Here is a 24,376-nt window from a genome sequence, read left to right as displayed (position 1 = left end):
GGACTACAGGTACTTCTTCCCCGCAGACTGTTCCTGCCACAGTCAGGACAACCGAGAAAGTGCAGGCACAGATGAGGGCTCCTGATTCCTCTTTACCCCAGCCACAGGCCTCCTCAACCCCCAGCTCCAGTTCTGCTGATAGAGGCCTGGCAGCTCCTTCTCCTCCATCTTCTTCGCACTCCTCGGCTAGACTTGCTTACCAGGAATTCTTTTTCGGCACTGGCAGATTCGGCGACTTTCATGGATGATGAGGAGTTTGTGCCCTCCACCTTAGGGGTCTCGGTATTTGGGATTCCTTCTGACAGGGCCTCCCTTTCAGCAAGTGTGGGGATCATTTCACCTGTTGAGTTTCCTGCCCTCAGCAGGAGTGTTTCGGCCCAGGGGAAGCTGGTCTCCTCTACTAGGTCGGGTAAGCCTTTCCATCCAGCATCCTCTTGTCGATGAGGATAGTCAGCTGGACCAGGGCCTAGGCGGAGTTCCACACCGTCGCCGTAGGCAGCTGATCCGGAACCAGCTTCATCCAGGCGTCACTGGAGGTGCTATTGATATCCTTTTTATCTAGGAACACAAGCTGGATGCCAGTGATTGCTCTAAGTCTGGCAAACTACTTTCAGGACATACCTTCTGGTCGCCTGCTATGGGCACAAGGGGAGGTACTTGCATTTCGGTCTCTCTTTCTATCCTCCCCTTGGTTGCTGGTCATGGTATTATCTCCCCTTCAAGAGCTCAATGGATCATTATTTTGATTGGAGGGCGTAAGATTGGTCTTCTCAATCTTTATGCTCCCAACAACAGAGGGGAGCGGATCTCCTTTTGGAAGGAGTTACTCTCTTGGGCCCCCATTGCAGATTCTTGGATCATTGGTGGCGACTTCAACATGGTTGAGTTGCCTTCAGACAAAAAGGGAGGCAGACAGGGTGGAATTCATTCTTTGGAGAGGGCAGCCTGGGATGCCTTTCTCTTTCAGTTCAGTGGCAGAGACACTTGGTTGGATGATGCCTTTCATATTATGCCACAGTCACTCCTGTACTCTTGGTCGAACAGGAGAATACACATGCCCATTCATGCACGGATCGACAGATTTTATGTAGACGATTGGGCACTTGACAAAGGAGGATCTGTATGCATTTCTACTGGGGTTTCCACCTCAAATCATTTTCCAGTGGTGTTGCATATTCTTGAGCCTCATCGGAGAGGACGCTCTGCCAGTGTCAGGATTCCGGATGCTTTTTATGCAGAGGAGAGCCTCATGGAGGATATTTTACAGATTTGGGTTTCTCACATACAGGGTGGAGCTGTCCATCCATCTCAGGTAGCTGTAGCCTTATCCGGAAGTAGTAACTATTATCATTCAGTCACTGATTCTAGGAAACGTGAGATTCTCAGATGTGAGATTGGTATACGCCAGCAGTTAGCGTCCCTTCAGAGGGAAGAGCAGAAGAGGCCCACAGATGCTTGGATTCAGGAGCGCCTTGCTACAGCAAGGGCTCATTTGCAGACATTGTTGGATCAGAGACAGAGTATGCCTTTCATGCACGGGAATCCTTTTGGATTCAGATGGGTGGCAGGGTCAACAAACACTTTTTCTCTACTTATGGGCCCAGACATAGTAGAGATAGTGTTTCGTAGCTTGTTGACTCAGACGGGGTGTTATAGTAAGATCCTGATGCTGTCATGCGTGTAGCTTCAGATTTTTTTGCATCCCTTCTTACTGCAGATCCAGGCACACAGGCCATTGATGATGCCAGAGAGGTTATTTGGCAGTGTATCCCTGTATTGGTGAAGGATGAGATGTATGTTTCTGTGGATGCATCTTTCACCAATGCAGAATTCAAGACTGCATTACTTGCCCTTCACAAGGGCAAGTGCCCAGGTTCAGATGGACTTACCCCCTCCTTTTTTATTACTTTTTGGGAGCAGATTGGTGATCACATTACATCAGCCCTGTAGGGCGTGTGGGACTCTGGTGAGATGCCGGACTCACTCACAGATGGTCTCATTCATCTTATCCCAAAGGGGGGTAATAGGAATCTTGTGTCTCAATGGAGACCCATCACTCTTTTGGGCACTTCTTACAAGATTCTGGCGAAAGCCATCAGTCTGCGGCTACAGGTTTTTCTTCCAGATTTGATAAATGACACGCAGACAGGGTTTGTGCATGGCAGAAGTATTTTTGATAATATTTTCTCATTTTGGGAGGCCTCAGAATGGGCCATGCAGAGCCGCCAGAGATTGGCCATTCTACTCTTGGACTTTGAGAAAGCTTACGATAGAGTAGACTGGGATTTCTTAGAGGGTACTCTATCTGGCTTTGGTTTTTCAGATGCATGGATTAGAGGAGTATCCTCTCTCTACAGATCAGCCCATAGCCAGTTGCTAATTGGGCGGGTAAGAGGGGACAGGTTTCAGATTTCCAGATCCGTCCGCCAGGGATGTCCTCTTGGCCCGTTTCTTTTTCTGTTTGTGGCGGAAGCTATGAGTATCTACATTAGATCTCAAGCTGATATTTATGGGCTGAGGCTTCCTATCCGCCGGGAAGAAGAGCTCCTGCATAGTGAGTTGGCAAATGACACGGCTGTTTTTTTGGATGCCTCCCCTAGGACACTCACTTCCTTCCGGAAAGCCTTGGATTTGTTTTGCACGGCTGCAAGTGCACACATTAATTGGCATAAATCCAGTGGTTTTTGGATTTGCGAGGATGACACCCCGGATTGGGGTAATGATATTGGCTTCACTTGGGTACAGAGGGGCTTCTCCGTCAGATATTTGGGCTGCCAGGTTGGGGTGGGCATCTCTCCATCACAACAGTTTGCTCCGGTGTTGGAAAGCATCAGAAGAAAGCTCCTTTTCTGGAGCTCAACCAAACTTGACTTGGCCTCCAGGGTGGTGGTGGTTAACCAGGTTCTTCTTGCCACAGCATGGTTTGTATGCTCTTGTTGGTGCCACTCTAGGGATTGTATCACTCAGCTTAAGAGGCCTGTACGAAACTTTTTATGGAGTGGTCTAGATGGCACAACTGATGTTACAGCCAGGGTGGCTTGGGAGACCTTGATTCTTCCTACAAGAGAAGGGGGTTTGAATATCATCGACCCAAATCTACAGTGCAGAGCTTTACTCTGCAAGTTCGTTGTGAGAGGACTTATGCCAGGACAAGAGCCTTGGAAGGATTTTTTTATCAGATGCATACAGTCTCGCACGCCCACTTTAGGAGAGGATTGGACACATAGTACTAGATGGGTTTTCACCACAGCCCACCTCAGGTCTCCCTCTTCCCCTCTTATGGTTGCTATCCTGAAAGCATGGGCCAGCTTCAGGAGTACTCTTCGCACAATTCCACCATCCACCCGTGAAGAGATAGAAAGGCAGTCTATCATGTGGAATGACAGGATTTTGGATGAGCTTGGTAGACCACTTGGAGCTTCTCCTTACATGCAGTGGCCAAGATGGGAGAGGGGCCCTGCATCTACAGTGGGAGCATGGAAAGCCTTCAGGAAGCTTCCTGCAGACCAACAGGCCCAGATGGTTCTTAATCTCAGAGGGAGTGCAGGGAGAGTCCAACAGATTGATGCAGCCTTGCCCTTGGATTGGGTGGACACAGATGACATGCCTATTACTTGCTCCACCTGGATGGGGGCATTTTCCAGATTGGGAGTTCCTTTACAGGTGATTGCTTTTCTTGACCCACATGAGGATGCCTTAGTATTTGATGTTTCTTCAGGAGGCAGGCTGTCCAGATCCACAGACGATATCTTGTTGGAGGTACCGTTTCAGCCAGTCAGGATAGTGGGCTTCATGGAGCATGGCTCTCTTTCACAGTGGTACTTGGATCCTGACCCGCTTCTCCTCGCCCTTGGCTCATGGTGGCTGTGGCTCTATGGAGGTGTCCCAATTAAGTTTTTGCAGTGGGACCCTGGGGAATGGGAATGGATAGATGAAGGGCACCGAGAGAAGGGCATCCCCTTCTTTCGTTACACGGTCAGTAATGCTAGGAAATTCCAGCTCAACTCTAGGGGTTGGAAGCCTACCAGAGCTCCTCATTGGGAGAATGTTCAGATTTCTGCTGACTTGCAGAGAATTTTTTGGCAGACGCTCTGGAAATCCCACTGGAATAGAAAAATCACTCTCTTCTTTTGGCTTTTTATTCATGGTGGGACAGCAGTGAACCATTGGAGATCCAAGTTCGGAGCTGACCCTTCTTGCCCTCGCTGCCTTTCTGCTTTGGAGTCAATACAGCACTGCCTATGGGATTGCAAACAGGCAAGAATCATATGGAAGGGGATTGCAAGACTTTTCAGCACTTTTGTTCGCCTACCTTTCTATATGACGTGGGGATCAGTGGTTTGGCTTACTCTTTCAGGGCCCCAGGTATTTTTTGAGAGACTTGACTCCTCTTGGGCTCTTCACATCCGATGACACCTTGTGGAGTCGTGCTCTCTAGAGGATGTTCCGGCCACTCTTTTCAGGGCTGCTCACTCCTCGGTCGACTCTCCATGGGAGATCCTAGCTAGCATTGCAGCATGGCACATTTGGAGAGCCAGGTGCACTGAGGCTTTGGAGGGTTCTCAGGTTCACCCTTCTCAGATCTTGGCCAGTACTTGGACAGATACGATACACACTCTGATGGCCATTTGGGCGACCATGCAAGGATCATCTCGAGCAGCCTCCTCCAGGAGAGTTACTTTTCTCAAAGATTGGAGAGACTCTCCCTTCTTTGCTGAGACTTCTACAGGGTTGAGATGGCATTTTTAGCCTCAGCCTTGGTTTCTTTCTACCTCATTCCTCTGAGGTGTTTTTATTACATGCTTAATATGGTGTATTTCCACACAGAGCTTGCTCTAGCGGGTTTCTTTCTTACTTGATAGAAGTCTCTTTTTTGGGGAAAAAAAAATTGGGACACCTCCATAGAGCCACAGCCTCCATGAGCCCAGGGCGATGAGAAGCGGGTCAGGATCCAAGTACCACTGTGAAAGAGAGCCATGCTCCATGAAGCCCACTATCCTGACTGGTTGAAACGGTACCTCCAACAAGATATCGTCTGTGGATCTGGACAGCCTGCTCCCCGAAGAAACATCAAGGACTAAGGCATCCTCATGTGTGTCATGGAAAGCAATCACCTGTAAAGGAACTCTCAGTCTAGAAAATGCCCCCATCTAGGTGGAGAAAGTAATAGGCATGTCATCTGTGTCCACCCAAAATAAGGGCAAGGTTGCATCAATCTGTCGGACTCTCCCTGCACTCCCTGTGAGATTAAGAACCATCTGGGCCTGTCGGTCTGCTGGAAGCTTCCTGAAGGCTTTCCATGCTCCCACTGTAGATGCAGGGCCCCTCTCCTATCTTGGCCACTGCATGTAAGGAGAAGCTCCAAGTGGTCTGCCATGCTCATCCAAAATCCTATCATTCCACATGATAGGCTGCCTTTCAATCTCTTCATGGGTGGATGGGGGAATCCTGCGAAGAGTACTCCTGAAGCTGGCCCATGCTTTTAGGATAGCAACCGTAAGAGGGGAAGAGGGAGATTTGAGGTGGGCTGTGGTGAAAACCCATCTGGTACTGTGTGTCCAATCCTCTCCTGAAGTGGGCGTGCGAGACTGTATGCATCTGATAAAGAAATCCTTCCAAGGCTCTTGCCTTGGCATAAGTCCTCTCACAATGACCTTGTAGAGTAAAGCTCTGCACTGTAGATCTGGGTCTAGATCTGGGTCGATGATATTCAAACCCCCTTCTCTTGTAGGAAGAATCAAGGTCTCCCAAGCCACCCTGGTTGTAACATCAGATGTGCCATCTAGACCACTCCATAAAAAGTTTCGTACATGCCTCTTAAGCTGAGTGATACAATCCTTAGAGTGGCACCAACAAGAGCAAACAAACCAAGCTGTTGCTAGAAGAACCTAGTTAACCACCACCACCCTGGAAGCCAAGTCAAGTTTGGCTGAGCTCCAGAAAAGGAGCTTTCTTCTTATGCTCTCCAACACCGGAGCAAACTGTTGTGAAGGAGAGATGCCCACCCCAACTTGGCAGCCCAAATATCTAACGGAGACGCCCCTCTGTACCCAAGTGAAGCCAAAATCAATACCCCAATCCGGGGTGTCATCATCGCAAATCCAAAAACCATTGGATTTATGCCAATCAATGTGTGCACCTGCAGGTGTGCAAAATAAATCCAAGGCTATCCGAAAGGAAGTGAGCATCCTCGGGGAGGCATCCAAAAAAACAGCCGTGTCATCTGCCAACTCACTATTCTTCTTGGCGGATAGGAAGCCTCAGCCCATAAATATCAGCTTGAGATCTAATGTAGATACTCATAGCTTTTGCCACAAACAGAAAAAGAAAAGGGGCAAGAGGACATCCCTGGCGGACTGATCTGGAAATCTGAAACCTGTCCCCTCTTACCCCCCCAATGAGCACTTGGCTATGGGCTGATCTGTAAAGAGAGGATACTCCTCTAATCCATGCATCTGAAAAACCAAAGCCAGATAGAGTACCCTCTAAGAAATCCCAAGTCTACTCTGTCGTAAGCTTTCTCAAAGTCCAAGAGTAGAATGGCCAATCTCTGGCGGCTCTGCATGGCCCATTCTGAGGCCTCCCAAAATGAGAAAATATTACCAAAAATACTTTGCCATGCACAAATCCTGTCTGCGTGTCATGAATCAAATCTGGAAGAAAAACCTGTAGCCGCAGACTGATGGCTTTCGCCAGAATCTTGTAAAAGGTGCCCAATAGAATGATGGGTCTCCATTGAGACACAAGATTCCTATTACCCCCCTTTGGTATGAGATGAATGAGACCATCTGTAATTGAGTCCGGCATCTCACCAGAGTTCCACACACCCTGCAGGGCTGATGTAATGTGATCACCAATCTGCTCCCAAAAAGTAATAGAAAAGGAAAGGGTAAGTCCATCTGAACTTGGGTCTTACGCCCTCCAATCAAAATAATGATCCATTGAGCACTAGAGGGGGAGATAATACCATGACCAGCAACCAAGGGGGGAATAGAAGGAGAGACCAAAATGCAAGTACCTCCGCTTGTGCCCATAGCAGGCAACTAGAAGGTTTGTCCTAAAAGCAGTTTGCCAGACTTAGAGCAATCACTGGCATCCAACTTGTGTTCCTAGATAAAAAGGATATCAATAGCACCTCCAGTGACACCTGGATGAAGCTGATTTCGGATCAGCTGCCTATGGCGCTGATGTGGAACTCCACCTAGGCCCTGTATGTTTCAACTGACTATCCTCATCGACAGGATGTTGCTGGATGGAAAGGCTTACCCGACCTAGTAGAGGAGACCAGCTTCCCCTGGGCCGAAACACTCCTGCTGAGGGTAGGAGACTCAACAGGTAAAATGATCCCCACACCTGCTGAAGGGGAGGCCCTATCAAAAGGAATCCCAATGACCGGGACCCCTAAGGTGGAGGGCACAATTTCCTCATCATCCATGAAAGTAGCCAAATTTGCCAGTGCCGAAAAAGAGTTCCTGATAAGCAAGTCTGGCTGAGGAGTGCGAAGAAGACCTGCACTCGTGGAAGATGGAGGAGAAGGACCTGCCAAGCCTCTATCAGCAGAATTGGAACTGGGGGTGGAGGAGGCCTGTGGCTAGGCTGAAGAGGAATCTTGAGTCCTCATCTGTGCCTGCACTTTCTTGGTTGTCCTGGCTGACTGTGGCAAGAACAGTTTGCGGGGGAGAAGTACCTGTAGTCCCCTCGTGGTTAGAAACCAAGGTGATTGGGGCTAGTGCATCTGAAGGCCCCTCCTGGTGTGGAGCTGTAGTGTCTGGGGCTGTAGCAACATCCACCTCTGGAGTCTGGAAGGCGTTTGTCTGAACAGGATCAAAGGTCTCCTCCTGAGGTAAGGGAGCCGCTCTGATAGCTCTCCACCATGGTACTGGGTGTGCTGCGGGCATTGGGCGCCCTGTTGCCCTTGGTGGTCCTGGGGTGCGCGAAGCACGGCACCCTGCTGCTCCTGGTGGTCCTAGAGTGTGTGGTACAGGGTGCTGGGGAGGTGCAGTTGGGGTAGTATGTGAAGGAGCCGCACCAGAAGACCTCTTGGGCCTTTTTCTCTTCCTTGGGCAGCCTCTAGCAAAGTGCCCAAGGGTCCTGCAAATCTTGCACTGGTCCTGTCTACCTGAAATCTTGACTCTCTGTCGAAAGAGAGAGCCGTCTAGACGCTGAAGCATGATGTCGAACGAGAGAGCCGTCTGGACACTGAAGCATGATGTGGTCATCTGAGATGTTAGGGTTAGAGACAATGACCCTAACATGAGGCACCCCGTCTGTACTGACTACCTCTGCTGAGGAAGAAGGCATGCCAGGAAGGGGGGGGATCTCAGTGACCACTCCGTGGCTCCGATAGTGGCAAGCAGTCGAGATGGTAGACCTGAGGAAGACCAGGAAATCTAATGAACAGTGATATGAACAGTGATGTGAACTGCCTGTCCTCCTCAACCAGATCAAAGCCCAAGGTGTAGGGTAAAAGAAAGATCCTCCTCAAACCCAAAGCCAAGGGATTAGCTTTGAGAACAAGGGCTGTGGACTCGTGGGAGTCGAAAACCACTTGGAAGAATCCACGTCCCAGAAGTCGAATATCCCTAAGGTGTGGGGCGAGATCTCCTGGTAATGCCACCAGCATCCAGTCTCTAGCCTGTGATCTAGAAGAGTGTGACCCAAAGATGCGGGCGAAAAGTGATGTGGAGCCCTCTAATTCCACATCTTTCTTGAGCTGCTTCAACTCGTCTTTTGAAAAAATGACTGTTCTCGCGACCAGTGGAAGTGGACGGAGATTGGCTAAATGGGGATCTATTCGCCAATCGATGTGAAAAGGCCGATTCCAACACTAAAAAAAATTCCGTCCGTGAAACTACTGCCTAGGATGCCTTGGAACACGGGCGCGGGAAGAAGGAGAAAGAGAGGGTAGGAGAGAGGGGAAGGGAAGGAGAGGAAAGACTGAGGGGGGGAGACGGAGGTAGGCTGAAGGGGGAGGCGTAGGGGAGCTAAGCTAGGAAGGAAGGGGACGGGGAGGGAGAGGGTGGTCGGGGAGTTTTTTTTTTTTTTTTTGGTAAGGGGGGGTTAGGAGGGAGGGAGGGGGCTGGCGGGGAGGGAAAGGGAGGGCGGGGGAGAGGAATATGGGGGGGGGAAAGGAGGGCGGGTTAGGAGGGGGGGGGGGAGAGGGAGGGCGAGGGAGGGGGCGGGGGAGGAGAAGGGGGCGGGGGGGCTGGCGGGTGGGGAGGGAAAGGTAGGGGGCAGCGGGGAGGGAGAGGTAGGGGGCAGCGGGGGGGGAGAGGGATGGCGGGGGAGGGGGTGGGGGGATGGGAGAGAGGGAGGGTGGGAAGGGGGAGGGGCGGGGGGGCTGCCGGGTGGGGGAGAGGGAGGGCGGGGAGGGAGAGGTAGGGGGCAGCGGGGGGGTCTCTATTATATTTTAAGGAGGTTGTTCTCTCTGATGAAGAGTTTGCTATGGCTTATGAGCTCTTCAAGAAATGACTGCGGTGTTGGGGTTAGATATTGAGCAGAGATGAGTTCAGGTGGAAAACGTGAATTGAGATTAGGAGGGAGTTCAGATTAAATAATCAGAACTAGACGTTGATCATGAACAGATTCCACCTTGGGAGGGTAATTCAGCAATGGAAAGGTGGATCTTTTTTGGTCTACAGCAGAGAGTAAAGACTATGTATTGTGGATATCTTTGATGATATAATATAGTATAAACTTTTTTTTCTGCCAAAAAAAAAAGAGGTGGTAGGAAAGGTGGCTTACATTCCCTAGAGAGAGCAGCCTGGGAGCCTTCCTTTTTTAGTATAGTGGCAGAGATGCTTGGCATGATGATGCTTTTCACACTCAGCCGCATTCACTCCTGTTTTCTTGGTTAAACAGGAGGGTGCAGATGCCTATCCATGCACGGATTGATAGATTTTATGTGGATGATTGGGCTCTGGACAGCAGAGGTGGGACAGTATGCATTACACCTAGGATATCCACTTCATATCATTTTCAGTTGTTATGTATGTTTCAAATCCTCAAGTGAGGAGTCACTTTGCCAATATCAGGATTCCAGATGCATTCTATGCAGAGGTGGGCCTCGCAAAGGTAGTTCCGCAGACTTGGGTTTCTCACATGCACGTTGGGCTGCTTTCCCCGTCAGATATAGTAGCAGCCCTCTCAGATATTAGCGACTTTTATCACTCAGTTGCTGGTTCAGAAGCGGTGAGATTCTCAGGCGAGAGATAGGTATCCGCCAGCAGTTGGCTACTCTTCAAAGGGAAGAGAAGAAGAGGCCTACAAATGCTTGGGTTCAAGAGCGCCTTGCTAGAGCAAGGGCTCAGCAGCAGTCATTATTGGATCAGAGAGCAGAGTATGCCTTTCATGCGAGGGAGTCATTTTGGACCCAAACGAGCTGAAGGCCCGGAAGGAGGGGAAGTGGGCAGTGGTACGAGAGGGACGACTTCTTACAGGCCACCGTAGGGCACCTGCCCCCTCCCCTACATAGGGAAGCGGGGTCTATGAGACTCAGATATCCGAGACCCTGTCTTGCACTATTTGGAACTGTAATGGTACCTTATGGTCAGAACCAGGGTTCTTCTTAGAATACTATACAGGCCATGGCATAGTCTTCTATATAGAGACACATCAGAGTCCAGAGCGCCCTCTTCCAATAGTCAGCGGATATACATGGGAGTCTGCCTACAAAGATGAGACGAGGGGTACAGGAGGAGTTCGAGGTTCAGGTGGAGTTGCAATCCTTTTCAGATCCACACTTCGGGGGATCATTTCAGTAGAGCAGAGAGAGACACATTCCAGATTTCTTTGGATCCGGATACGACACATGGACAGCCGGGATTTGTTTGTCGCAGTTTGCTACTTCCCCTCGGAGACCTCTCACTTTGCTAGAGATATTCAAGGTGATGATGAGACATCCCCATTTGCTGCCCTTTATCAGTCCATCGTTGACTTTTCTAGCCGCGGAGAAGTCCTTCTAGTGGGGGACTTCAACGCGAGGACAAGGGCCCGTCAGGTACCACTTCTTGACTTCAGAGATGATTCCACTCTACTGGCAGATGTTGACCTTGAGGAGGCAGGTATGCTACGGGTTTCGGCTGACAGGCGAGGTCCATTCTCATCTTATGGGCAGGCCCTATTAGACCTAGGCAGGATACATGATCTCATTATCTATAATGGTCTTGACAGATGGCCCGCTTCAGGTGGTTTCACATGCTTTCCACATGGGGGGGGCTAGCCCTCCATACCTTCCATTGTCTGTGGACTGAACAGAAGTCCCTTTGGTGATGATTTCTTGCATGTATTCACAAGCCACCCTGGTTTGGGCAGCCCCTAGAGTGGTCTTGACACCCTAGGGTAGCGTCTTAGTGATTTCTTGGCAGCTTTTTGGTCCCATTTGGGGGTTTCTTGGCACGAATGGGGGGTGTTGAAGGTCGGAGGAGACTCGGAAGAGGGCTGTTGCAGAATTGAGAGCAATGGAGCCTCTGTAAGGACTGTTGAGGGCGGGCAGGCTTTTGTGGGTTGTTTGTTTGCAGGTTGAGGCAGTGGGACAGCCGTGGAGGCTAGTCATATCCGAACAGGGCCGTGTAAGGCTAGGCACAGCGGGACAGGCCGTGAGGGGCTGGGTACCATGAGAGCAGCCTGTTGGGGCTTGTTGCAGTCGGAGCAGCCCATGAGGACCACTGGTGGACAGAGAAGTCCTGGGAAGGAGTGGTCCTGCAGGTCACGATGGCAAGCTGAGGCGATTGTTGGCTGAATGCAAGGGGCTGGAGATGGGCTGGGATCGTGAGCTGAGGGATGGTTGAGGGGGGAGAGAGAGAGAGAGAGAGAAAGAAAGAAAGAAAGAAAGTGTATTATTGTCCACTAAAGGCCAAAATGGGCCCATGGGACATCAAGAACTCTGCATACAAGATAGCACAAAATCAACGTGCCACAAAGAAGAGGCATCGTCGAATATCATCTAAGTGCTACGCAATACAATGCAAGTGAAAGTACATAATGTCAAATCTGAGCCTAAATACAAAGTAAACTAGATGCAAGGAAACCGCCCTTGGGTGCAAAATGGGGGGATGAGTACAATATGCCAATGCAAAGATACAAGTCCAGGTGTCACGGAGTCTGAGAACCAAAATAATACTGGAAATCCTGTCCATCGACTCTGCCTCCTGCTATGAGAGTACAAATCTGAGCAAAGGTGAGGTGAGCGGCTGGTGGGGCGAGATCTCCATGAGTAAGTCTCCTCCGAAAAGCTGCCATCATCCTGGATCTCGTCTGGAGATGAAGCGGCGAGTACGTCCCCTATGTAACAAGATCCTGCGGCGTCTACAAACCATCTCATATGTACATCCACAGAGTGGAGGCATGTGTCCTGTGTGAGCTCTGACCTCCTCGTGTTCCTCCTGGTCTCTGTCCTCTAGTATAGCGTGTGCCTGAGCTCTATCAGGCTGGGCTCTATCACGCTCCGGTCTGTGCTGATGGTCTCTGAGGTAGTCTCGTTGAAGCATAGTGGCCTCCCTGACATAAAGAGCTAGGCAATGCTGATCCTCGTAGTCCATCACTCGTGAGAGAGGTCCAAAGCCATCCGTGAAGGTCTCTCGGCCTGGTCGCCGTCCATCCTCCATGCGTCGCATTCTACCAGCCTCTATCTCGAGTTGATGCGAAGAGACTCTAAGCTGGCCAAGGGCAATCCTCAGTGAGTGGGACATGTGGATACCTGTATAGCCTGGTGGAATGACAAATCCATCCTCTGAGATCCGAAGGAAGTGGTCACGATATGTGGCCATCTTTGTCGGAAGCTGTGTGGGATAAATCCAAGTGCGATACGTATGAAGCTGCAGCAAGTCTGCTCTCGTGACCTGGCTAAGCTCATGGCGAGTCAACTCGAGATGAGGGGCATCTATGCTATATCGGAAGGGAGGCAGTCTATCCATGTCTAGTCCAAGAGATGTGAGCCACCTAGTGAGTCTGAAGTACCAGTAGTATCGGGCCCCAGATCGTGCCAACTCCATAGAAGATGCAAGTGCTAACCATGGCAACCGAGCTCTGCCTGCTGCTGAGTCTCCAAACTCCCTAACCCTGTGCAAATACATGACCGACTGAAACGCTGCATCCAATGCAAGGGGAGTAGCTCCAAACTCTGCTAGCATGATCTCGTGCAAAACTGTAGCCTTGGCCCTAATGAGCCGAGAGAACATGATGATCTGTAACCTCTCTACTCGTCTCCAATCTGCAGCGCCGAGGTCTCCTGCCCAGAAAGGAGCTGCATACATCGCAGCTGGTCTCACCAATGTATCAAAAAGCAAGGATTTCGTATCGGGATGCTGAAAGTGGGACTGAAAACACTGACGCTCAAGATGAGCCAACGAAGCATACCCTTTACTAATCCTATCTCGTGCTGCATATGTCATGGTGAAGACCGGTCCCCTGAAAACTGCCTCCAAATAAGTGTACTCTCTAACAAGCTCAATGGGATGTCCGTCATAAGTGAAGCAAAACTCATCCGTGCTGTAAATACGATCAGAGGTGTTGAAAACCATAACCTTGGTCTTGCCAAGGTTTACGGTCAACCCCCTGTCCTAGCAAAACTTGTGGAGTGCCTCAATATGTGCCTGGAGGCGCTGAGCAGTAGAGGAAATGAGAACCACATCGTCCGCATACAGGAGGATAGGAATGGAGGATCCTGAGAGAGTAGAGCCCACACCGTCTGTCATCTGTACAAACATCTCTAGCTCATCAATATATAATCCAAAGAGAGTAGGAGAGAGCGGGCAACCCTGCTTCACCCCAATCGTGCTGCATACCTCCTCTGAGAGCCCCTCTCGTGTCCGAACCCGCGACCAGTGACCCTCTCATACAAAGCCATGATAGCCCACTGTATCTCTCCACTGAAGCCCATCTGGCGAATCCTCTGAAACAATCTGAATCGCGGAACTATGCCAAATGCCTTCCTAAAGTCCACGAAGCAACAATAAAGCCGTTGCCTTCGTGACTTCGCCTCCTCTACCAGTGCCCTGAGTGTGAGGATGTGGTCAAGTGTCGAATGATCCCTGTGAAATCCAGCCTGCCCTCTGGCTCTGAGTCCTGTCGTCTCGGCATGGTCATTTATACGGCTTTCCAAAACTGATGCATAGATCTTGGCCATAACGTGGCCAATCATGATGGTCCTGTAATTCGACGGCTCCATAGGGTCCCCCGACTTGTGGATAGGTACTATGGTATTGCCTAACCAGGACTGTGGTAGGCCTGTACAAACAGACTCATTGAAGAGACGGGAAAGAACAAAATCTAAGGCATCAATCCCATGGATTACATACTCCGCTTGCAATCCATCATGATCCTTAGCTCTCCCGTTCTTCAATCGGTGGACTGCTGCACGGACACTCTTTGGTGTGAAGAGACTAGATGAAGCTGGGCCTAGGGGAATGGGATAAATCGATGGTTGGCTGATCTGGAACATCGTATAGAGCTGAAGTGTATGCAGACCAGACACGTGGATCTGTGAGGGGGCTCCGAGACTTCGAGCGGAGGAATTTTCTCCAGAATTCCTTGGAGTCACAGCTGAAAAGCAAGCTTCTCAGCTCCTCCTCATTCTGGGCTAGAAATTGGCGTTTCTTGCGCCTAACCAACCACTTGTAGTCTCTCTTGGTTTCGGCAAGGAGGGGAGACTTCTCCTTGGTCTCAAGGTGAAGTTTCCTGCAGAGTTCCTTACACTCCTCGTCATACCAACCGTTGCAAGGAACAAGACCAACCGGTGGGAGACTAGACGAATGACATGTGGCAGGGAACGACATGTGAGCGGCAGAAACGAGTGAAGTATGTACAAGTTCCCACCGGTCCTGCGTGGATGGTAGAGCATCTAATAGATGAGGACGGAGTAGGCGGCTGAGGTTCTGGCTATATACATCATCGAACTGGTGGTCGAAATGAACCTCATAATAGGGTTGGCGGTCATGATAACTAGGGGGGGGGGTCATGGGAGACATGAGTCAAAGTAAAGTGGATGAGTGCATGGTCGGCAGAGGGCATGAAGGGGCTAACAGTAAGGCTATGGATGGAAGGGACTAGAGTCGGGGGACCTATGATGTAGTCGATCACGCTAGTACCACGCCCAGAAGCAGAAGAGAATGTAGGCATGGAAGACTGTGGCCACCTGGACAAGCCGTTATAAATGACCATACTGTGCGAGGTGAGGAGCTCCAGTAACTGACGTCCCTGATCTGTGGGCTGTACTATGCAGTGTCTGATGAAGTCCGACAGAGGCTATCATCGTGAAATGCTGGGAGTATGACCGGATCCTCCATGAAGTCATAAGTGAGGGCCTGTCTGTCTGAGGTCCTCGCGTTGAAGTCTCCTAAAAGGATGACTTCTCCGCGATATGAAAAATCTGCAATGTCTGCTGAGAGATCCTCAAATATGGACTGGCCTGGTCCAGTGGAAGAATAGATCGACTGCGCCGGGGGGAAGTAGCAAACTGCACTAAAAAGATCTCGCTGAGGGGCTCTGCGGCGGATGCGTACCCACAAGAATCGGGCATGTGAATCCGCTCTCTCCACTGTGATGATCTGATCGAGATGCTCTCTGTACAAAATGGCCACTCCTCCAGATCCTCTCACTCCAAATGTCCGAGTGTGCTGCCTGAAGGCAGATCTCCATGTATACCCTGTCACTCGTGGCAAAGGTCTCTCTGGACTCTCGTGTGTCTCCGTGAAAAAGGTGATATCTCTCCCAAAGAATGCCCCCCGTAGATTGCCTGGCTGTGCTGTAAAAGAACCATTGCAGTTTCATACAGCGATGCGTAGACTATCTGACGGGTGGTGTGTCCCATGGGCCCTGTCCCGTCAAGCGGTCGGAGCAGGAGGTGGAGGTGGGGCTATATCTGCTGGTCTGCCATCTCTAAGCAATGTGGGAGCACGCCTCAAGGTGCCTGTGATGAGTCTGCCATCCCTGATCACTGCCCACTTGCCCTGAGCTCAGGCTGCATCTCTCTGAGGCATGAGCGCCTTGCGCTCCTCAACCTGTATCTGAGTCAGATCCTCGTCCATGGAAATCTGTGGGTGGTCTCTGAGTGTGCCTCTCCTCCTGAGGGCAGCTAGACGTGCCTGGGCATCTCTGAATCTGATAATGAGGGGCTGCTCTCTAGTACGATCCCTCCCGACTCTATATGCTCCTACTATGCCATGATCCTGTACTCCCAATGTCTGAGAGACAAAGGTCACAGCCTGTGTCATCGTGGACTCTGTCGCCGAGGGCAAGATACCACGAATGCGAATGTTGAGGGCCTTTGTGGCCCTCTGCTGTGACTCGGCCAATGTAGCTGATACAGTCGATCTCTGAGGCTGTGATGGCTGACGGCGGACGACATCCACCCACTATGTGGCTCTCTGGACCTCTGTCTGAAGGGAGGTCAAACGCTCCTCAACCGCTGCTACTGCTGTAGTGGGAGATGTGTCTATGTGCTGAACGCGAGTCTCAATCTGCTGCACTCGCTCTGTGTGTCCATGAATCTCTCTAGCAAGAGTCCTATGAGTCACCTGTAAGACCTGAAGATCTGTCCTAATAGACAAGATCTCCCGATCCTGCTGTGTCACTCGATCAGCAAGAGATGCAACCTGAGCTGTAAGTAGAGCAATGGTCTCGTCCTTCCTGTGAAGCATCTGAAGGGCAGCTCGGAGGTTGGTCTCAAAGTGCTGAAGCTCTGGTAGGATGTGGCGGCAAGGACAAACAGTGCAAGGCATGGAAGGAGAAAGAGAGGGAGAAAGGGGGGAAACCGGTAAGGTGGGTAGCGGGGATGAAGGAGAAGGCTGGAAAGGGGGAGAGAAAGCGGGTACCGGGGATGGAGAGGAGGGGATGGGTAAAGTCTGTAGAGAGGATGAGGAGGAGGGAGCCTCTGGCAAAGTAGGTAAAATAGGCAACAAAGGGGAAGAGGTGACAGAGGGCTGTGAGAGGGAGAGCAAAAAGGGTGGAGAAGGGGTAGGAGAAGAAGGAACCTGAGAGGGGAGGGGTGAAAAAAACTGCGGGTACAAAGTAGCTATGGGCGGAAGATGAGATAATGGAGCTGAAACCGGTGTACCTGCGACTGGGAGTGCGGCAAGTGCGGGCACTGCGCTGGGTGGAAGATGAGATAGTGGAGCTGAAACCGGTGTACCTGCGACTGGGAGTGCGGCAAGTGCGGGCACTGCGCTGTCCTTTGAAGAAGATGCAAGTCCTCTTCTACTATAATGCAGCATATCGGTCGTGGCGGCCATTGATGTTGCTGCTGTTGCTGCTTCTGTAACATGCTCGACGGTGTCGGCCATCTTTAATTACGGGAAACTGGCAACATTGAAAAGCGGGAGATGGCGAGCGCTGCCAATGCGCGATGAGAGAGAGAGAGAGAGAGAGAGAGAGAGAGTGCGCGATGAGAGAGAGAGAGAGAGAGATTTCAAAAAATGCGCGATGAGAGAGAGAGAGAGAGAAAGAGAGAGAGAGAGAGAGAGAGAGAGAGAGAGAAAGGCTGAGCGGGTGAGGGGTGGTTGAGGCGGAGAGGCTGAGTGGAGGGGAGGCTGAGCGGAGGGGCTGAGAGAGAGAGGCTGAGCGGGTGAGGGCTGAGGTGGAAAGGCTGAGGCGGAGAGGCTGAGCGGAGGGGCTGAGAGAGAGAGAGGCTGAGCGGGTGAGGGCTGAGGCGGAGAGGCTGAGCGGAGCGGGTGAGGGCTGAGGCGGAGAGGCTAAGGCAGAGAGGCTGAGCGGAGGGGCTGAGAGAGAGAGAGGCTGAGCGGGTGAGGGCTGAGGCGGAGAGGCTGAGCGGAGTGGGTGAGGGCTGAGGCGGAGCGGAGCGGGTGAGGGCTGAGCGGAGCGGAGCGGGTGAGGGCTGAGGCGGAGAGGCTGAGGAGAGAGAGAGAGAGAGAGAGAGAGAGAAGCAAGGCGTGGGGAAGGAGAAGCTAGAAGGGGCGGGTGAGCAGGGGAGGGAGGCAGGGAGCAGGGAGAGGGGCTGAAGTCAGCAGGGAGGGAAGGGAAGCCAAGGGAGAGGGAGAGGGAGGTGGAGAGGCCAGCAGAGGGTAGACGGGGCGCAGCATAGTTGATTTCAATTTGCATTTTGACGAGTGATAATTTTATATTATGGGGCTTCATAGATGATCAGTCATTCATTACCCTTTGAGGATGAGCCTTTCCATGGTAGGGTTGAGCTTTACCTGTCCTCATGTTGTACTTGATGGGTCATGAGACAGCCATATGAGGCTCTCACATTCCTCTTTTCTTGTTTACATTTTTTGAGCTATAATACATTTCACTTATGTGGAACGAAGGAAAAATATAGCTGTGTTTGTAGATGATTTATGTGTCCTAAAAAACTCTCCGAGTTTCAAAGTTCTTTTTTTGCAAAATCGTGTAGCACGTCGCAATAATGAAACAGGAATGAGAGAGCAAAAACTAGTCCCAAATCTTAAATCGAAACGTGAAAGAAGGGAGAACCCCTACCCTCAACCTTTAAACTCTCAGCGTTTGCCGATAAATGGTTGGTCTTGTAAGTCATAGAAAATGTTGAACTGAATCGAAAAGTACTAGTAAGAGAATAGCCAGGTGGGAATAGAGTAGTGCCAATGTAGACCAATGCTCCTGTAGAGAAAATAATGTAAGGCTTCCCATAACCCTCCACCTTATAATAGTTAAAGGACGACGGGAAAAGCTAAAATCAATTGGCAAATCCCTCTTCAATTATCTAGGCTGAGTGCAAGCAAGCCTATAAACAATGCTTAGCAGTCTCACCTTTGGGAAGAATGGTGCTCACAGGTTGGAATCTGCCTATCCTCTGAAGCCAAGTACCCACAGCTAAGCCATGATACTGCATAAGCCACATAAAGAAGGTGATCTTCTTTCCTCTGACTAGCTGCCAAATACAATTCAGGTGAGTGTGAAGGCCCTTCTCAGTGCAAAGATGTAGACTAGTAGGCTGATGCTGATGGGGTCTTTGTAGCACTCTAAAACGAATGTACTGAAAAGATAGCACAAATTTGCCAGAAGACTGCGGAAGGCCACCTCCACTATAAAAAATATTGTTAACGCTTGTGCTTACAGTGTGGCCTCCATTAAAAGAAAAATTTCCAGACAATCATTGGTTTTTCATGCAATGCAAATAGAGCAGTAAGAATCAATGCATAGCCTGCAGTTTTAGTTTAAACTACTGAAAAGATGTATGCAGGAGCAAGTAAGTTATTATAGCACTGGTGATGCTTTACTGAGTTCTGCTGTCATGGGGGTGTAACATACGCATGCCAATATTCTCTTTGATGATGTTTTTGGTTTTTTATTTTCACATAAAAAACGTTTGTAATTATCTCCTTATTGTGTTTTAGTGTCAATGATTAGCTATCAAGCACGGGTTGAAGCAAACACAGGGCTTCCTCCTGGGAAAAAAGAAGATCGATATGCAAAGTGCAACTATGATCGCTTGACGGTAACACTTAATTGCACCTTCCACTGATTCTTAATTTTTGAGAAGTGGGTTCTCTGAGTACATTGGCTTGTAGCAGTAACATGTATGCAACAGTATAGGCAGAGATAAAGTGTCTGATAAGACCAGTCAATTACTACCTCTAATAAAAGGCATCGTAAAACATTCCTACAAGCTTAGATTTAATTACCTCAGGCTGCTTGCACGGCCAACTTGCTCTCAAACATACTAGAATAAATTTTATATGAAGGGGAAAGCAAGGGCTAGAGCATCATGAGACTAGCAAGAGAGCATTTTAAGAGAGTATTGAAGGAAAATGGTGGAAAGAGGGGGAGAAAGAGGGTAGGCTAGGGAGAGAGGAAGTGATACTCAAAAGGAGACATAATGAAATGGAAATGAAATGACTAGAGCAATGAACAAAAAATGAGAGTACTCACATGTAGACCAAAGAGCTTGTAGCTTGATACTTGATTAATTTGACACTAGACAAGCACAACTCTTATATAAGAGCGCACACACACATATGAACACCTATGCATATGGGATACCTCCCAATATGACACGTGGCATCCATAGAACACACTAGACTAGAACTCACACTAGAACACACTAGAACACACCAAACTGACTCAACTTGGCTTCATATTCTAACAAGTATTTCACAATAACTACTTGGAGCATCATGATGTAACAAAATACAAGATTTGGCAAGACACCATGAGACTAGTTAGCAAAATTAAACTATGGAATCAACTATACAGTTCAAAAGGGAGGAATCTTGTCAATACACCATTGGTAGTATGCGCCAAAGGATTCTTGGCAAGCTGTCAACTCCTAGCGTCTCTCCCTTTCTTTGGCCTTTGTAAAAAATGCTAAAAACCTCTCTCACTAATGAAATTCAAGGTCAAGAAGAGGGATTTTCTGAAATAGGGAGAGATTCTCACCTCCATTGACATGAGGGAGATACCCACGTGCATTTCAACAACAATAAGTGGCCAAAAAACACATTGATAGAATTTCATTGACAAACCCCAACAGACGTTGTGGATGTCCATCAGTGTTCAACGCTTATCATTCTGGCCCAGCATATATACTCGGGTTGTAGGATTGACAAGAAGCACCAAAGGGGGGGAGCCATGAAGGCATTGGAAGAGGATTCTAAAACCGACCCCGCCCCCCCCCCCCCCCCCCCCCCGGCCCCCCCCCCCCCCCCCTTCTCCTCTGATGACAAGGCTAAAGAGTGGCAAGATTTCAGCACTTGGCTAAAAGAATGACTAGCAATATGCATACAAATCATGAACAGCCAAGAGGATGCAATAAAAAAGAAGAATGAGGGTCTAGAAAAGATACTCGAAGACCAAGCTTAAGCCATAAAATTCCTTCAGCTTGAGATGCAAGAGGTAAGGAAAGGCAGCCTGATAGTGTTGGATGACAAGACACTACAAATATTTGAAACTTAAGAATGCTATACTTCAAATAAGTGTGGAAGGGATTAAACCAACCATGGGAGCCTTTGAAGAATCCAAGATGATGGGGGGGGAAATGACAGCCAAGATAGAAGAGCAATTGAAGGAGACTCAATCTTGGTCACAAGTGGTTAAGGGGCGGAAACCCATAAGAGTCACCTAGGTTAGGCTTGAGGAAGATTCCAGGAGGATATACACAAAGCTTTGAACCTCAAGATGGAAGGGAGGGGAGAGAATGCAATCAGCCTGTTGGAACAGCAATGAAATCATGGATGCTTCTTTTGGGGTAGATAACAATTGGATTGAGAATGCATGGAGTGTCGGGAAAGATGGGACAAGGGAGAAGCCCTGATTTGTGAGGTTCAACAATGATTTTGTGAGGCAACAAGTCCTCTGTGTGTGTGTGTGTGTGTGTGTGATCTATGTGTTCTCCCCTCTTCTACGGGAAGCAAATGGTACATGCTATGCCTTGGTCCCCAAACAAGGATTATCAAAGTCTTATACGACATTCTTGTCCTGTATGGGTTGAGGTTGTTAACTTCCCGGATTATATGCATGAAGAATTGCCTGGCCTTGCTGCTTCATTGGGACAGGTCATTTGTCCTCCACGCCCCATGGGAAATCGTAACAGGTTCTGCATCCTCTGGGACACTGACACACCTACCCCTCCTTCTATTGCAGTGGAAGTTGAGGGTGTGCAATTGGGGAAAAAGTATTTTGACTTGAAATGGGGTGTGTTTGCAAGAGCTTGCTTTGCCTGCCACAAGTTTGGGCATCTAGCCTCTGAATGCCCAATGGTTCTGCATCAACCCCCTCCTAATGCCTTGCCGCCCCAGACACGGGAAAAGAATGAGAATTTGCAAGCTAAGGCAGCAAATCGAAATGGAGCAAAGAATGCTAAACCAATTAATCAGGTGCAATCACCTGTTGGAAAAGAAAAAGAAAAAGGAAAAGAGAAGATGAAGGAATCTGTGGGAACAGATCGAGATAATTTTCAACAGCCTAAGAAGGTGGTTGTATTGAAGCAACGCCCCTTTCAATCTCGTCAATGGGATGCATCTTCTCCCTCACCAGGACAGGCTTCCACTTCAGTTCGTGTCCTTCAAAATTGGGTGGGGGTTTTGAAGAAGGGAATCGCCATATGTGATTCTGAAGAAGGGGAGAATGCTATATCTTTCATGGATCATGAAGGCATGCAGCCCATGCAGGTAGAGGCTTTGCCTCTCTGATATCTTGTTTCATACTTATACTTTTCTGTATATATCTCTTTCATGCATCAAACACTTAAGTGCTTTACATACAATGTACAGAGCCTCTGCAATGTCTCAAAGTGGAGGCTTTTCTGGAATTATGTACATAAAATGCAGCCAGATATTATTTGTTTGCAAGAGCATAATCAACACTCTAAGGCTGGTCATCATGATTACTTTGGCGGCTATGATATATATTATGCTAGTACCACTACCTACTCAGGTGTATGCATAATGGTTAGACATGAGCTGGAGCCTCAGTTAGCATTCAATGACAGTAGTGGCCGATGGATGGTCATACAATGTAATGTCAATGGTGATATTCTTGAGTTTGCATCAGTCTATGCCTCCCAGACCTCTGCCATGAGGGCTTTTTTATGGGATTCTTTAAGCAAATATCCATGGAGATCTAATGCATTTATCTGTGGAGATTTTAATAATTCCCCTCTGCCGAAAGATAACACCACTTCAAGATCTCATATGCTATCATCGGAAAGACAGAAATGGGATAACATGCTTCTTTCTGTGCAGGCTGAAGATTTATGGCTGCTTCTCCAAGGGTCAGTGCCTGGATATACTTTTCATCATAATGCATTTACTACATACTGGGCAAGGCTTGACAGATGGTATTTGTTTATCCACAACAATATGCAGATTTTAGCCCTCATCTCCTCATAGATTTCTCATTGGGCTTGTCAGATCATGCCCCATTATGGATAAATCTGCAACTTGGTATGCCACTGGATGATTTGCCAACTCTTTCCAGCAGATTACTGCATGTTAATCAGGCTTATCTCCGACATCAATATTTCCAGCAAATGATCAGACTTGCAATTCATCCCTTGCCTTTGCATGCCCAGGAGGACATGAATTATGCTTGGGACAGTTTTGTCTCTCGTATACAGAATGTCATTAGGGAGTATGGAAACTGGCACATGGCTACATGGAGGAATGAGGTCAAATGGGCAAAAAGGACAGCACAACAATTGACTGAATTTTCACATTTAAGGCCTCTCTCTGAATCAGAAAATGATTCCCTTTCACATGCTCGGATCAAACTGACTGATAATGATCAGAGGAAATTGCACAAATGGCAGATTAGAGCAAGAATGAAGCCCCTCATGGATAAGGGCTGCTCATCAAAAGCTTTCTTCCAGGGACTGCATGGTACTTGAAAGAAAAACTCATGTCTAAGGGTAAGGAAGTTAGATGGCTCTTGGACGCACTCTTTCTCTGATCTCCAAGGTGAATGCCAAAATTACTTCCAGAAATTGTTCTCTACCCCTGGCTCCCCATCAAATCAAATGACTGATGCGAGGACTGAATTTCTTCAATATGTTTCTCAGATAGTGGAAATGGATGATGCTCTTACATTCGAGAGACCTTTTACTGACACAGAACTTGATAATGCATTGTCCCACCTTGGCAAATACAAGTCTCCTAGCTGGGATGGTCTTACGGTGGAATTTTATATTTCCTTTTGGGATGATTTGAAAGATGTTCTCTTACAAATGATCAATGCTGCCTGGCATGAAAATCACTTGCCGCATCTTTGGAAGCATGGCATAATCAAACTTGTGCCCAAAAAACATCTGTGTGACCGTATGTCAGATTGGAGGCCTATTACTTTGATGCCTGTAGTTTACAAACTCATTGCCAAAATGATTGTGTATAGGCTTCATGGGATACTGAATGCGGGCCTTCATCCTCATCAGTATGGGTTTGTGCCGCGAAGACAAATCCATGACAATATCTCCAATGCATTGACTGCAATTGAATATGCTAAGTACTCGCATCAAGATGTGCTCATATTGCAGGTAAATATCACTAAGGCATTTGACACTGTTCAATGGGATTTTATCTCTCAAATCATGACAAAGTTGGGCTTTGGTTCCAAGATAGCAAATGCAATTTATTGGCTTTATTCTGGCTCTACCTCTCAGTGCATTCTTGGGAGTCATCTATCTCGGTCATGGACATTGGGTAGATCAGTCAGACAGGGCTGCCCTCTTAGTGCTCTCTTCTATGCCATTGCGACCTAGGATGTGCTCTCCTAGGATGCATGGGGGACTTAATGTTCTCAATATCAGATATCATGTACTTGCAAGGAAGGCGACTATGCTCCATACTTTTTTCTGTCAACAACAGCCATGGACTTGTATGATAGCATCCATGTGTGTCAACATGAGGACATTTGCTTATGGCCATTGGACTACTGATCATTGGGAGGTTGTCATCGGGAGATTTGT

General features: G+C 48.8%; 1 protein-coding gene across 1 annotated transcript in view; it reads left to right on the top strand.

Moving 5' to 3' along the window:
• LOC147889689 (stretch-activated cation channel MID1-like) overlaps positions 1–24,376 on the top strand; it is a 128,896-nt gene that overhangs the window by 13,586 nt on the left and 90,934 nt on the right. The window contains exon 4 of the mRNA XM_087391291.1: positions 19,314–19,414. Coding sequence (XP_087247417.1) covers positions 19,314–19,414 — 101 coding nt within the window. The remainder of the gene's footprint in view (positions 1–19,313; positions 19,415–24,376) is intronic.

This window comes from Dipteris shenzhenensis, chromosome 20 (assembly GCF_047967505.1).
Source record: "Dipteris shenzhenensis isolate YYH24624 ecotype China chromosome 20, Dip_SZ_1.0, whole genome shotgun sequence".
Classification (NCBI taxonomy): Eukaryota; Viridiplantae; Streptophyta; class Polypodiopsida; order Gleicheniales; family Dipteridaceae; genus Dipteris; species Dipteris shenzhenensis.
Note: the sequence above shows the minus strand (reverse complement) of the source record. Positions and strands in the feature narration are given on the sequence as shown.